We start from the raw sequence: 16,446 nt of genomic DNA, 5'->3' as shown, positions 1-16,446 counted from the left end.
TACTAGACACTTCCAAAGCCAAGCCTTCAACATCCCAACTCTAATGGTGCCTCTGGTGGGCCGCTGGGCTACAGCTGAAGTCTTCCTAAAGTGACAAAAGCAATTGTCATACCCATGGCTCCGCTCTAACTCCACAGTCTGTCTCTGTTGAGTATCTCAAACAGCAGTCTCTGGCATTAGAGCTGCCAGTGTAGCACCCCACTGTTTAAACTCGTCTGCGGGGTCCTGCTGAACAAACAGCTCCATCACACATTCTACAGGAAAGCATCCTGAAGCTCTTAAAAGTCATGACTGGTTACTTCTCAGGCCTCCAAAGCATCACTTTCCAACAATAAACATTCTCTTAAAAAAAGTTTCAGTATTACTCTCCAAGATAAGGGGAGCAACAGAGCAGCAGAATGTCTTCTGCAAGGCTAGCCTCCACACCGTTCGTGGGTCTCTGTACTGGGATGAAGGTTTGAATGGACTCTCCAGCTTAGTCTCCCCTGTCCTGGGGGTGTGGGGATGAGGCTAGGAACTCCTCACTGCTTTTCTTCCATTGGCTTGGTTATCTCTGCTTTTCTGTCCTCCCATCTCTTCTTTCTTACTGACTGGTTCTCTTCCTCACTTCAGAATCTAGTCTTTTTGTGCTACCAAAACCTTCCTGGCACAGAACTGGTCAATCATTCTGACCTGCCATCTTGCCCCAGGAAAGGGGGTGGGTGCGGACAACTGAAGTTTAATGAGGGCAGCTTCACATTGCAGCTCTTATGCTGCAAGCAGGTGGCCTTCCAATGGCCCAAGCAGTGAAGTGCTGTTCTCCTCGTAAACATAGGGAGGCTGCAGTAAGCCTTACGGAAAAAGCACTAACTTACCTAACAAGATAAGCTTTAGGTCAACTGCAACTTGTACTCTTTTGCTAAGTGCTAGAGTAATTACTGTCAAACAGATTACTTCCCTGTAAATCTGTTTTTAAAATACCTCTGTAAAGGGAACAGTTCATGATTTCTTCAAATAAAAATCAGGACAAAGTTGATTTAAGAGAACTTTAATGAAAGGCACTGTTGTCCAAAGTGCTACACCTTGCTTTTCTTTCCTGTGTGTCAAAGGCATCCATCCCACCAGAAAGCATTTCTGGGGTAATATTACCTCCCAAAGTCCTTAAAACAAACAATCAGCCATCTCTGACTAATAACCAAGAATCATCTTGAGGGAAAAAAAGCAAAAGAAAAACAAAAAAACAGCACAATGCCTACTACTACAAACTGGAAAAGGTTCTTAAGAGCTCCCATGTTTGTTAGGAGGCCCAAGGAACTTACATATTCTGTTGCCATGGTTGCAGACTGCCTTTAATGTGATGTTAAAAGCTCCTCCTCTCAATTAGTCTCACCAAAGGACAACAGTCACAAATTCCTAAGTGTCTTCGCTTATTCACTGAGTACTTTTAACACTGGAACCTTAACCTCAGGATTCCTGGTTTCTGCAGACGCTTGTCTTCTGAGCAGCGGCAGGCACTTTGCTCTTTAGTGCTTAAAAAAAAATTTAAAACAGTGGAGCTGCTTTCTTACAGTAACTTTGGGGTTAAATTGTTCCTGCTATGAATGGTTGTCGGCAAGACAATTACAAAACATCTTCCACAAAATTTTACCAAAAATCCATCTTTAGGGAGAAGTCATCCAGGAAAAGCAAAATTCTCCTTTGAAGTAAATAAAGTGTTGTTTATGTGCATTAAACCAAACCATTTCGTTTTTTATCACAATACAGTTGAGCAATGAATGGGTGGTTCTGGCGAGGTATTATTTTGACATTTTGGTTTCTGAAGGCGTTTCCCCAGTATCCAGGGTCTTCAACAACCGGAAAAGACCTGCAGCTTCTCGTATCCTACTGAATTCAATACAGAAGGCCTGCACTTCTATAAACAAGTCCTGTACATTAATAATTTTGTTACGGATCAAGGACTGGAGAAAGACACACACAAGACGCACCAAACGATTCTGGAAGAGAAAAAACAAATTTAGTGTTCCTGCTTTCCTAATAAGTACTAATAAAACTTACCAAACTTCCAGTTACTCACCTGCATATATTTGTCCTTAATTTGTTCACAAGTAGAGATGCAATTTGATATATAAAGGTGAATGAATTCAGGAGGTAGATCAACAGCTGTAGTTAGCCTATATTATAAAGTTATAATTAATTATATATTTTTAAACTGTCATCTAGTGAAAACTTATGACATGACCTGATCCTAGCTTTTCATATTCTTTGACAAACCTGCTTTAAAGTCCACACTTACTAGCATTGTACGCTGCAATTCCTCAGCATTATGTCTAGGGTGTTTCTTGTTGAATTGCAAGTCTTACAAGCTTTAATCCATAGCAGTTATTGTGACCCACTTTACATTTAGGAAAGCCCTATTACACAAAGTACTAGGAGGGCACGTTCAGACTTGATAGGAATGCAGCATAACATATAGCCAGCCAAAGGCTAGAATAGGGGATTTGGAAGAAAAGTAACAAGAGTTCTTAAAAGGGTAACCTAAACTGATGCCTACGCAGATAGGCCTTCCTAAAAAACAGACTGCAAGTAGCATGACGACTTAACACAGCATTACAAGCACAGCACAAGAATTCTGAAGGGAAGACCCAGCTGCAGTATAGTAGAAAACATGTCACAGAGACCCAAAGCCCAGGCATAGAGTCTTGAAGGCCAAGGCCAGTCTTTTCCAAAGAATTGTGTACAATGTTTATAATAAAAGAAAAAATGGAGTAAGGTAAGCCTCTGGGAACAGTCACGTGAGACAAGCTTTGTCATTACAAAGCCTTACTAGGCCTGCTATTCCAAAAGAAAATTAATACACACTGCCTTTTCTATTTATCTGACCCTGAAACTTCATAAGGCAATGAGGAACCAATGTTCCAAGAAAACTGTCAGAGGGCCCTCACTCGAGATTTATGTGCCAGCAACAAGTTTGTTTCAAGCTTAAGGATGACCCAATGTTTAGAAGCTAGAGGAATAAAACAGCTTGTCCATTAAGTTCCAGATAGATAGCTGATAAGATTGTCCCGAACAATGATACCTATATGGGAAAGATAGAAATGCTATAAGAATTGTGTCCTGTGAACAATGAAAATCAAGTTAGCCTTCTGTTCCTTAGAGAACTCTTTTTTTTTGGGGGGGGGGGGTCAGTCCTGGGGCTTGGACTCTGGGCCTGAGCACTGTCCCTGGCTTCTTTTTGCTCAAGGCCAGCACTCTGCCACTTGAACCACAGCGCCACTTCTGGCCATTTTCTGTATATGTGGTTCTGGGGAATCGAACCCAGGGCCTCATGTATATGAGACAGGCACTCTTGCCACTAGGCCATATCCCCAGCCCCCTTAGAGAACTCTTAACATCCTGGGGGCAGCTGCCAGGCAACCTTTTGGCCACCTGCTGATAAACTTGACACACTAGGTTCAACTCCAACTAAGCTTGTTTAAATCTTTAACTTAAAAACAGATGTTCAAAATATTGGTTGCTTGATGCTCAAAGTGGATTTCCTTGCACATCAGAGCCATATAATTTGCCACACAAACCAGGCCAACAGGTGAAAAGGAGCTCAGGAGAAGTCTGAATGAATGAGGACTACTTTAGGCAAATGTGGGCCTAAGGCACGCTCTACGTAGATAATAATCCCCAAGCGAATCCCTCAAGCCAATCTAACTTGCAAGTTACCTAAGAGGAAAAGGATAATATCAAGAATGAAAAGAGAAGAACACATCAAAAGACAATGCACTGTATCCCTGGTGGTCAGCAGTGGCAGGGTAAAGAAGCCTGGGAGTCAAGAAGGACATGGGAGAGGAGTACAGGGACTTTCCATAACCGCATGCCTAGAAGCTTCTACACTTTCCAAGCCACAGCTGGTAGGTAAAGGAGCTACAATTTTGTATAGGTAAATAAGTTTCATCTACTTTCATACTTGTGCTTCAACTAACTGTAAAAATTCTACCCCGATTTCTTACCAGTGGATGGTAACTTCACAAACAGTGAGCACTAAGATTCAGAGTATGTCTTTAATGGATTGTTAGGCTAACTATATCAGAAGAAAAATATGCTACATCTTTTCCCCCTAGGTCATTTAATCAAGTTCTGTGTATCCCCACATACTAGATGTAATGTGAGAACTTACCGGTTCACAACTTCCATTGAATGTAAAGACATATCCATGTTGACCAGGACAGAGAAATACTCAGTGATCTGGCTTGACTGCATTAATTTCAGCAACATTTCTATAGCTACTAGAGGATTGTTTTCCACTAGGTCTGGAAGTTTGGCTGGAGTGAGACCGATGTGATAAACAAGTTTGGGGTCTTTTTCCAACTCACCAAGAAGCTAAAGAAAGCAAGAAATTTAAAGGAGATCTTGAGTTCTATGCCCAAATGTATTTTTCACAAAACTACAAAAATTACCATCACTGAGTCAATTTCTTGAATTTCTTCCCTGAAAGCTATGATTGTCATGTCTTTATTGATTTTAATTCAGATTTGAGTTGTGAGGATTTCAAAATAAAAACAATAGAAAACAATTTGTGAATCAACTATTCTTCCTCCTAGACAACTATTGATTAGATACAATATATCTAACTAATAATACCATCTTTAACTCTTTCACAGATTTTTTTCTGCTGTAACATCCAAAAATGATTACCAACTGGTTCTCCCCAAAAGCACAAACCAAGCTGGAGGACGTGGTGGTGTATACCTATAATTCCAACCTGAGCTACATATAGTGATGCCTAGTCTTAAACAAAAAGACACAAAAGCACAAGAAATTAATAACACTAGGAAAAAAACAACAGCTGGGCCCTGTCCAGTGCCGGTGGAGAACTGAAAAGGTGCTCGAGCCTCTAGTTACTTCTCAGTTCAAAATATACCACGCTTGGCAATTCCAATTTGGCCTCAAAAACAATTTTCTTGGTCAAATATCATTTTGCTTTCTTTCTTTTGGTCATGGGGCTTGAACTCCGCTAGCCCTCTATAGACTTTAGGCCACAGCTCCACTTCCAGTTTTCTGGTGGTTCAGTTGGAGACATGAGTCAAACTTTCCTGCCTGAGTTTGCTTTGAACCATGATCCTCAGGTCTCACCTTCCTGAGTAGCTAGTATTACAGGCTGGAGCCACCAGCAGCTGGCTCAAACTTTTTAAACTTTCTATGTTCTTTGTATTTTCCAGACTGCACTGCATTTCAGGGTGCTCTAATAAGCAACACGATCTACAAACAACTGTAGTTTGACTTAACTTTGATGGTAATAAACTGGGTTGGATATGACAGTCTCCCTTCCAGTTCTAACTTGAAACTGTAAACTAAATAAAATTCACCAACCAGACACCTCCACAAGTGTCCCTACCTTGTCCACCAAAGAGAATTTACCTGCTCTTACCCCTAGGTAGCCAGAATTTTTTTTTTTGGGGGGGGGGGGTTGGGGGTTGGTCATGAGGCTTGAACTCAGGGCCTGGGCCCTGTCCCTGAGCTCCATTGCTCAAGGCAGTGCTATACTACTTTGAACATCACTTCTGGACTTCTGGTTTTCTGGTGGCTACGTGGAGGTAAGAGCCTAATGGACTTTCCTGCCTGGGCTGGCTGTGAATCTCGATCCTCAGATCTCAGCCTCCTGAGTAGGTACAGGTGTGAGTATCCAGCGCCTGGCCAGAAAGACTTTTAATGTCAAGTTTGCCTCCAACCTGGGCTCCATTTTTCTCTTCTATAAAACTGTTAGCTGGGCACTGGTGGCTCAAGCCAATAATTCTATCTACTCAGGAGACAGATCTGAGGATCACAGCTCAAAGCCAGTCCAGGGAGGAAAGTGTGTGAAATTTATCTCCAAATAAACCACCAGAAAACTGGAATTGGGGCTGTGGTTCAGAGTGGTAGAGCACTATCCTTGGACAAAAAGAGCTCAGATAGCGCCCAAGCTCAGTTCAAGCCCCACAGTGACAAAAATTAAAATTCTGCCTCCTCTCTCAGAAGAGTTACTGTCCAGCTTTAATGCAACAATGTCTACAAAGTACCTATAGCAGGAACACCGTGACCAAAAATAAGCCCCTTTTTATCTCACTTCTCCAGAAACAAAATGATCCCAAGTCAGGAAATTTTTAGTCATCAGACTTCTTGTCCTATCAGAACAAAATTAACAAAACGTGAATAATAACAAAGCTTCAGATAGCACTCTACTGCTTGAGCCACAGTGCCACTTCTGGCTTTTTGTATATACATGGTGCTGAGGAATTGACCCCACAGTTTCATGTATACAAGGCAAGCACTCTACCACTAGGCCATATTCCCAGCACCCATTTTAATTTCTTTTTAAAAAATTATTTCTATGATTAAAAGGCAAAAAAAAAATTCAGAATGAAAGCCCTGTTGGGCAAAATGAAGTCCTGAAAGTTACCTGTTTTTGAACATATCTTACTCACCTAGAACCACTGTCTAAGGGTTAGGAGTTAGTAGATGACATGACCAAGTATAAAAGCTACAGGCAGGAACACCATTTTGACTTTGAATTCACATGTTGCGTGAGATGCATAACATGTTTCTCTTGTTCATTTCTCCTTTTTACCCTATTAAACTAAAATAAGTCTTTGCCAAATTAAAAGAAGAGAACTTAGACTTCCTAGTTTTTATGAAGAAAAGTAAATTCATGATAGACTGAAGGTAAAAAAAATGTTCTTAATGCATACATACCTGTGTCTGCTGGTAAAAAAAAAAAATGTTTTTAATGCATACATACCTGTGTCTGCTGGGGAGAAGATAAGGGGCTTTTAAAAGCTTTGGCCATGATTCTCTTGATCTCCACGCCAGTGCTATTCTTAACACACATGGATTTATCCCACTGAATCACATGGTCAGGCTCTGTAGGATTTAGCCAAGCCAGTTCATCCTCACAAATGTGGAGAGGGGGTGGTGGACGGATAAACTCGGGCCGGAAATGGCCTATAACGGGAATAGAGATAAGTGACTGCTTCTTTCAGAGCTAACATCTCTACATATCTCATCTGCATCTCAAGTAAGAAAATACCTCTTTTAGTGAGACCATTATAAAATCCACACTTGGAAATCAGAAGCAAGAATCATATAGAAAGTCAAGGTTTCACTCAGAATATAAACAGAACATATACACACGGCCAAAAACGAATGAAACAGCATATGACAAACCTATTAAGTTTTTAGAGAAGAGAAGAAAACATGGCCATGACCTGCCAACTTTTAACCCAAGCAGACCACTCATGAGCAAATGGACAGTCATCTGACAGGAAGGTAAAATACGATTTATCTCAGTTTTAGAGACCACCATGATTTGTGCTAGGTTTCCTTTTCCATCTAATAAGTTTGAAGTAGCAGATCATGTGGAGATGAAAAGACAGAAGAAAAATTTGTACTTTTGGGGGCCAGTCCTGGGGTTTGAACTCAAGGCCTGGGCACTATCCCTAAGCTTCTTTTTGTTCATGGCTAGCACTCTACTACTTGAGCCACAGCACCACTTCGGGCTTTTTCTGTTTATGTGGTGCTGAGGAATCAAACCCAGGACTTCCTGCATGCTAGGCAGGCTCTCTACCACTAAGCCACATTCCCAGCCTCGCTGTAGTTCTTTTTTGTCTGTACTGGGAGTCTGAACTCAGGATCTCACATTTGCTCCGATTGCTTGTTCAGGTGGTGCTCTACCACTTGAGCCACACCTCTAGCCTGGCCTTTTCTGGTTATTTTAGAGATGGGGTTACTTTGTAACCTTTTCTGCCCAGGGTAGCCTCAAACCATGATCCTTGGGATCCAGTCTCCTGAATAGCCAGGCTGATATGTATTTTTACTTTTCCATATGCATTTGAAGTCTATCATAAATCCCTAAATTCACAAATAGCAGATCCACTCTCATAAAACAAAAACATGACAAGAAAATAGTGAATTAACTATGTTATAAAAAGCAAGGTTTTTTCTCCTCGTGTGTGTGTGTGTGTGTGTGTGTGTGTGTGTGTGTGTGTGTGTGTGACGAATTCAACCAGAACCTCATGTATGCTGGCAAGCACTCTATCACTAGGCTACATCCCCAGCTCAATGCTGATCACAGATTATAAACTCACCATAGTAAACGCTGGCTAGGACTTCGGTTGTACCACTGTTACACTTCAGTTTGGTGTATTCCTATTGGGACTCATCCCTGCTGAGTTCGAGATGACATTCTAGTTTGTTGAAAATGTTGTTTCCTAGCTAGAAGCCCCCACTGACATCTCCACGCCCCTCCATTTGCATCCCCAGGACGAGTGTCTGACTCTCTTCTGTGACTATGGGTGAACACCAGTGTTCAGCACTTTGTGAGAACTTCCAGTGTGAGGTAAGGATGCCTGGCGTGTGGCCTGACCCACTTTAAGTTTGCTCTCCACATATCTTCCTAGCAGTCCGTGAAACTCAAGAGTTATGACTGAACAAACACTAAACAGAAGCCAGTCAGGTACTGTGAACCTTTTGGCACACTTAACAAGTAGCTGAAACTTCAAATACTTAGCCAGAGAGCTGCTGTGAATCAAATGTTATTTTAAGAAGTCACAGGGTAAGTTTCAAAGTTATGGGAACACTACAATGTGGACAACAGGTCTTACCCCTATTAGGGAGCCTTCATCATTCAAACCACATGGAAACCTGTAAAACCAAATGGTGCAGCTACATTACTGAAAATTCAGTGTTTCTACCCAAGTAAATTAAAAACTGTAGATTCAGTAAAACTTTAAAGTAGAGAAGGTAATGATAGTGTTAAAATTACCTATAGTGATCTTTACTGGGATCATAAGCTATAATAGACTTCTTTAGTAAAATTATAAGAGAATTTTTATCTTCAGCTATGTATATGATAAACATGTACTAAACAATTTAGTGGGTGATTTTATTTTTCAAGGAAGAAACTAATTTTTACTGAGTGTCTCTACTGAATTCTAGACACCATAAGAAGTTTCACATAAAAAATAGTAGCAATAAAAGTAGCAATAAAAACAATCCTCAAAACTTGAAAAATTCCAGGGGATGCTGATACAAAGAGAATGAAATAAATTTATTTATACTTACTTTCAATAGGTGGTTTCGGTCCACTGACTAAAGACTCAGTAATCCGAGAGGCAACCGAGCTGTCAAACCCAGAATTAGAAGAATCCGGATCTGGGTCACTGAGAATGCTAGGAAAGCTGGCTTTACTCTGGGTTGGCAATTCAGACTGGCGTTCTGAAAGAGGTCAAAATAAGAGGATTTTTAAATTGAGGACATCCTGAAAAGAAAGAAAAGTGCCAGGTTATTTGTATGTGCACAAAATATTTTAACTCCTACAAATCAATAAAAATAAGAACACAAGAAAGCCAGATGTTGGTGGCGCTCCCATCTGTAATCCTAGCTACTTAGGAGGCTAAGCTCTGAGGATAACAGTTCAAAGCTAGCCCAGGCAGGAAAGCTCGTGGGACTTTTATCTCCAATAAACTACAGTCCCCCCAATAAACATTTAGAAGTGGAACTCAGGCTCAAGTGGCAGAGCACTTGAGCAAAAAGCAGCTTAAATGCAGTGCCTAGGCCCTGCATTCAAGCTGCAGGACTGGCATGTGCACGTGCGTGCACACACACACAAAACAAGAGAAGAGGTGGGGAGGAGAGGGGAAGGTGGCTTAGTAGTAGAGTGCTTGCCTAGCATGCTATGAAGCTGTAGGTTTGATTACTCAGTACCACATGAACAGAAAAAGCCAGAAGTGATGCTATGGCTCAAGTGGTAGAGTGCTAGCCTTGAGCAAATGAAGCTCAGGGACAGTGCTCAGGCCCTGAGTTCAAGCCCCAGGACTGGCCTAATGGGCCAGGTGCCAGCAGCTCACACCTGTGGTCAGTCCTAGCTACTCAGGAGCTGAGATGTGAGGGTGGCAATTCAAAGCCAGCCCAGGCAGGAAAGTCCAAAAGACTTATCTTGTTAACCACAGAAGCCAGAAGTGGAAGCTGTGGCTCAGGTGGTAGGGCCTTAAGCGAAAGAGCTTAGAGACAGCACCCAAACTGTTTAACAAATCCAACATTATCAAATTAAGAGGAAGTAAGGTAACTCACACTACTAAGAATGAAAAAGGGCTCAGAAACTTTGGAAAACAGGGCTGGGAATAATATAGCTTAGTGGTAGAGTGCTTGCCTAGCATGCATGAAGCCCTGGGTTCCATTCCTCAGCACCACATACACAGAAAAAGCCAAAAGCGATGTTGTGGCTCAAGAAGTGGCGCTGTGGCTCAAGTGGCAGAGTGCTTAGCCTTGAGCAAAAGAATCTGAGGGATAGTACCCAGGCCTTGAGTTCAAACCCTAGGACTGGCAAAAAAAGGAAAGGAAGAAAAAGAAACGTTGGAAAACAATTCATCATGAACTAGTAAAGCTTTACACATGCTATTACATGTGCCCATTTCTCCACATCTCTGCAACGTTCATAAGAATACGTGTCCATCAAGAACTTGGAATTGTATTATGTGAATGCACCAGCAGCAATTAAAGTCGTTACTTCACTGTTGCCAAATGAGACCCATCCAAAGGGATGCACAAAATAGATGTAACGTAGGGTATGCCCAGAGAAAAAACAGGGTATATAACACATTAATAAGGCTGAGTGTAAAACAAGACTGTTTAAAGGAGGAAAACACTGAGAGCAGGGGGGTTAGCAATGGACAGGAGTCCAGCAATCCAGAGAAATAAGCTTTCAGAACCGGAAAACGGTTTGATTTTGTTTGTTTGCTATGATGACCAGGCTGATCTTGAACTCCTGGGCTCAAAGGGATCCTCCCAGCCTCTCATGTTGCTGGGACTACTTGTATGTACCCCCAGGCTAAAAATACATAATTAGCCGGGTGCCAGTGGCTCATGCCTATAATTCTAGCTACTCAGGAGGCAGAGATCTGAGGATAGTGGTTCAAAGCCAGCCCAGGCAGGAAAGGCCATGAGATTCTTACCTCCAATTAGCCACGAGAAAACTGGAAGTGGAGCTGTGGCTCAAAGTGATAGAGTGCTAGCCTTGAGCTGAAGAGCTCAGGGACAGGGCCCAGGCCCAGAGTTCAAGACCCACAACCGACAAAAAAAAAAAAAAATTAATCAGAATTATTGTTGTTGTAGGCTGACTTTATTATAATTCCTATGATAAATATGCATGTCTTAGGATGTACCATATTTCAGATTTTATCTTTTTTGTGCCAGTCCTGGGGCTTGAACTTGAGCAAAAAGAAGCCAGGGACGGTGCTCAGGTCCTGAGTTCAAGCCCCAGGATGGGAAAAAACAAAAACAAAAACACCTTTATCTGGCATTGTTTAAAATTGGAAAGGCAAACAACTTAAAATGAATTTCTGAGCCATATAAACATGAAAAAAAAAACAGACTTCCACTTAGAAAGTACTACAGTTACTTAAGTAATAGATACTATCTCAGCACAACAGAGACCACAATGACCTTCTTTAACATTTGGCCTAACAGACAAGAGCATCTCCTTACCAGCCAAGGCCAGCTGAAGCCCGCTAATGTCCACAGACTGGCTCATGTTTCCAACGTCCATCAACGCGATCTGGCGAGGTGTCTTCTTGAAGAGCTCCCGTGGGGGTGCCAGCATGAGCTGGGAAAGAAAAAACTTTTCCGGTGGAGTTATAGGAGGTAAGAATCCTGGGGAGAAAAACAGAAACAGTGTCTCCAGCAGCTGCCTTAAAACTTTAACCCGAATGTGATTTATGAAAAATAGCATCTGCTACGTGCCACTTTAATCAACATACTTTTACAAACTAAATCCTAAGGGAGCCAGGCATCTATGGCTCATGCCCGTAATCCTAGCTACTCAAGGGGCAAGGGGCTGCAACCTGGAGGATTACAATTTCAAGCTAGCTTGAACAGGGAAGTCTGAGATACTGTCTCTAAAATTAACCAGCAAAAAGCCAAGCTGGAGCTGTGGGTCAAGTGGTAAAATGCCAGCCTACCAAAAACAAGGCCCTGAGTTCAAATCCTAGACTAAGTATTCAGTTAATTCAATATATAAATGTGTATATTCTGTAATTAAATGTCATTTGAAATTCGGTATTTTGTGGCACTGTCAATGAAAGACAGAAGTATAACATCTAGAAATGCTTTTTTGTTTAAAACTGAGATGTGTTGAAGTTGAAAGCAAAAAGAAGGCAGGGCTGGGAATGTGGCATAATGGTAAAGTGCTTGCCTAGCATGCATGAAGCCCTGGGTCCGATTCCTCAGCATCACATACACAAAACAAAACAAAACAAAACAAAACAAAAAACAAAAAAACAAAAGAAGATCTGTGGCCCAAGTGGTAGAGTGCTAGCTTTGAGCAAAAACTCAGGGACAGTGCCCAGACTCTCAGTTCTAGCCCCAGGACTGGCAAAAAGAAAAAAAAAAAAAAAAAAGCAACCAATAACAACTTCCCTGCTCAAGTTGACAGTGGTGACACCTCCCAAAGGCTTACATATTCCTTTCGGCTCCATACTCCACTCCACCAGCCTAGCCATACCCCAGACAGCAGCTGGCTGCACCCAATGCATCAGGCTCAGACTCCACCAAGTAAAGGCCCTGAGCTGCATTCCTGCAGGCCCACCTTACTTCTTTCTCTCTCCATAGGTCTACTCAAGACCTTTCCTGACTTCCCCGGCCCACATCTTTTCTTGGGTTTTATCCTAAGTCTCTTCCCTATTGGTTGGAGTCAAGCGTTCACTCATTCTAGTTTTGACCTAAGCCAATCCACTACCCATTTGTACTTCCCAGTACTTGACCAGCTTACACAGAATTGAACACAAACCTGTACACTATGACAAGAACCTCCATGATTCTTGAATTCCTTCCCATTCATGAACTGTCCATTCCAGGGAGACAAAAATCATCCAACTTCTCTGAATTAATCCAACTCTTCAAAAATAGCTGGCAAGACCACACCCTTCACTCTTACACCTCATTCCCAATCAACAGCTAGCAGTAATATCATTTCTGGAGAATTCTTCCGGCTCCACAGGTTGTCACTATGTTCTGCAGACAATTGTATTTGACCACTAATGAATAAGGCCTTTACCACACTACTGAGACAGTTCCCCCAACTCAGGAAGCCATTTCCCTTACCTTCCAGTATAGCCTCAATCCTAACTCTGCTTAGAATCATCTGAAAAATGACTTTTCTTCCTCCTCCTCCTCCTTACCCCCTCCTTCTTTTTTGTGCCAGCCACTAGAGCTTGAACTCAGGGCCTGGACACTTGTTGAGCTTTTTTGCTTAAGGCTGGTGCTCAAACATGAGTGACGGCTCTGCTTTTTATTTATGTATTGCTGGTTAGAGATTGAGAGTCTCACAGACTTTCCTGCCAAGCTGGCTTCAAAGTGGGGTCCTCAGATCTCAGCCTCCTGAACAGCTAGGATTACAGACAGGAACCATCAGCATCTGGCTGAAAAACTTCTTTATATATCCTTTTAGATGCTCACCCTAAATATACAAAGGAGTGGAGTTTTGGACGTTGATATTCCCCCTTCTGTGTACTTAAGGATCATCCCTACCCACTTTAATAATGATGACAATAGTAACAGGTAATAGTTATACGTGCTTTATTCTTCACTGAGATTTATTAACCTGTGTATTTACATGTGAAGAAACTAAGACACAAAGATTAAACAACCACCTGCAGGTTCCTTCTCAGACAGCTGCCTCCTCCTCCTCCCTGCGATCTTGTTTCACAGTGCAGCACATGGACCAGGTACAGGTGTAGGGTACTGCATTTGAGAATGATATTATGGCACATTCATCTGACCAGACTTACAGAATTCACTGGGCCTCGGACCAATCCCACATTATCCCCATCTTCTAAGGCACTTTTGAGTGGCCTCACGTATGTCACACTCATTCTCTAGGAAGTCACAAACTCACTTTCTGGGAAGCAACAAACTTGTCAAAAGCCAAGAAAGTACTCTTATCATTGGGAAATGCTCCGCAGGTGCACATTCCATATAAATGTCCCCACGGGCCAAATTCCACCCCACCTCCTACCCTGGCCCCCACCATATTATTTTTCATTTTCTTTTGTTTTGCTGTGCTTGAGCTGGAACTCAGTGCCTCGGGCAGTCTACCACATGAGCCACACACCCAGCCCCATTAGCTTTAATTTCAATTAAGTTCCCTTTTTTTTTTTTCTTTTCAGTCATGGGGCTTGGACTTGGGGCCTAGGCACAGTCCTTGAGCTCTTTCCTCAAGGCTAGTGCTCTATCACATTGAGCCACAGCTCCACTTCCGTTTTTCCTGGTGGTTAATTGGAGACAATCTGATGAGAGGGGAATAAAGAGTCTCAGGGACATTTCTGCCCCAGCAGGATCTGAACCATGATTCTCAAATATCATCCTCCTGAGTAGCTAGGATTACAGAAGTGAGCCACCAGTAACTGGCTACGTTCTCTCTTTTATGCCAAGACTAGCCCAGACTGCAGTCCTCCCATTTGCACTTTGTGCCTAAACTAGGATGACAGGTGTGACACTACACAATCCTGTAGTGCACGGTCCTGCTCCAGGAAATAGAAATGAGAGGTTCTTTTATTCTTTGCTACTGTTTTTCTTTTCTTTTTGTACTGTTCGTTTGTATGTCTTTGGAAGTGTAAGGAGAGGCACAGAAATGGAGGGACAAAAGGTAAACTACTAATACTCACTAGACACTATGTTAGAAGTGAACTTTACAACTTGTGTGTGGGGAAGGGAGGGAAAAAGTGGGAGGGAGTGAGGGAATGAGTGACATTGTCCAAAAAGAAATCTACTCTTAAAACCTATGTAACTGTTCTACTCCTATAACCTATGTAACTGTAACCTCTCTGTATATCACCTTTATAATAGCAATAAAAAATGTTTAAAAAACATGAGATCATGCCCAAAGGAAGATAGATACTCCTAGGGGAGGAAGCCAAAGTCACAAAGCCTCCTTGCCTCTGAGCATATACTATTTCTCGAAATGAATGCAGGAAATGAAAAAAAAAAAAAAAAAAGATAGGGTCTGGCTAACTTTCCCCCCCACACCCACCCCCCGGGCCTGGCCTAGAACTGCCACTCATTCTCCGGATCTCAGCCCCCCGAAGGGGTGGAATCACAGAGTGTGAGCCACCAATGCCTAGCTTTTTTGTTTTGTTTTGTTTTGAACACTGGCTTAAAAACGGGGGGCAGGGCGCGTGTGCCCTCCGTTCCGAACCTCATCCCCGTACCGGAGGCCCTATAACCAGGCCCAGGGCCTCCACGGGGAGCTGTCCCGGCCCGACGGTCTCCAGGGGCGCTGAAGGGTCTGGGCGTCGGGGAGGGAGGGAGGCCCGGGGTGGAGGGGATGCGGGGGGCCCGGGGGGGCCGGGGGGCGCGGCCGCCGTACCTGAGAGCGGCGGGCGGTCGGGCTCCTGGCCGCCGCGGGCGGGCGGCGCCGGGTTGAGCAGGTGCGCGAAGCTGGCGGCGAAGGGGTTGGCGGCCAGCGGCTCGGTGCGGTACATCTCCCAGAGCAGGTAGAGCGCGGTGAGCCGCTGCGCCGCGCTGGGCAGCAGGTCCGGCTGCTGCAGCAGCATCACCAGCACCGAGCCCAGGCGGAAGTGGTCGGCCTTGCTGAAGTAGTGGTGGAAGGCGGTGGACAGGCCCTCGAAGGTGCTGCCGCCGCCCGCCTCCTCCGAGATGATGCTCAGCAGGCTCGACAGCTCCTTCGGGCTCAGGCTCATCCTGCCCGCCGCGGGGCCGCCGCCGCCGCCGCCGCCGCCGCCGGAGCCCCCCGGGCCGCTCCGGAACGCCGCCGCCGCCGCCGCCGACTCCCGGGACACCCTGGGCTCCGCGGTGAGGAGAAGCCGGCCCGACGTGGCGCTGGCCCCGCCACCGGGCATCCACTTGGCCTGCCGGCCCTGCTTCCCGGCCCGTGCGGCTCCGGCGCCCGCTCGCTCCGTCGCCGCGGCCGTAAAGCGCGCCGCGGTTGCGACAGCGTCGCAAACTAAACGCGCCGCGGAAGGCTGGTTGGCCGCGGAGGCCAGGGGGCTGGCGCCGGCCGGAAACGAGGCTGCAGGAGCGCCGCCGAGCCCGGGATCCGGAGGACGCGAGGTGGGCGGGGGAGACGTGACCGGAAGTAGGCGTGGTCTGTCGGAGGGCGTGGCCTGGGCGTGCCCGCGGGGTCTGGGGCTTTCTCTCCCGGCCTTGGCGGCCTGACGGAGGCGCCGGGGTCCGCGCTGCGGAGAGCCGGGCAGGTCCCTCGGGGGTCCTCAGAGTCGTGCCTGGCGCGAAGTGTGCCAAACGCCATTGTGTGAGAAATGTGTCTTCGTATTCCTAATGCAACCTGCAAATAACTGAAGACGCTACCCGTTCCCCAAAGCCAGAGCTCATTTCTAGCCAGCGCTTGTGCCCTCAGGAATGGAATCTGTGCACGTGGTTTGTTGTTTTGTGTTTTAGTAGAAAGGATTTGTTGGGGGCGGGGGGGAGGGGATG

At 44.5% G+C, this 16,446-nt stretch overlaps 1 protein-coding gene across 1 annotated transcript; it reads right to left on the bottom strand.

Moving 5' to 3' along the window:
• Positions 1-1,011: 1,011 nt before the first annotated feature.
• Positions 1,012-15,958, bottom strand: Cnot11 (CCR4-NOT transcription complex subunit 11). Its single transcript, XM_048352409.1, has 7 exons — positions 15,362-15,958; positions 11,485-11,649; positions 9,064-9,216; positions 6,743-6,945; positions 4,145-4,347; positions 2,054-2,150; positions 1,012-1,973 (listed from the first exon to the last, which is right to left on the bottom strand). The coding sequence occupies exons 1-7, from the start codon at positions 15,852-15,854 to the stop codon at positions 1,776-1,778; spliced, it is 1,512 nt and encodes a 503-aa protein (XP_048208366.1). The 5' UTR covers positions 15,855-15,958; the 3' UTR covers positions 1,012-1,775.
• Positions 15,959-16,446: the final 488 nt, after the last annotated feature.

Source organism: Perognathus longimembris, chromosome 8, assembly GCF_023159225.1.
Source record: "Perognathus longimembris pacificus isolate PPM17 chromosome 8, ASM2315922v1, whole genome shotgun sequence".
Taxonomy (NCBI): Eukaryota; Metazoa; Chordata; class Mammalia; order Rodentia; family Heteromyidae; genus Perognathus; species Perognathus longimembris.
This window is presented reverse-complemented; position numbering and strand designations above follow the sequence as displayed.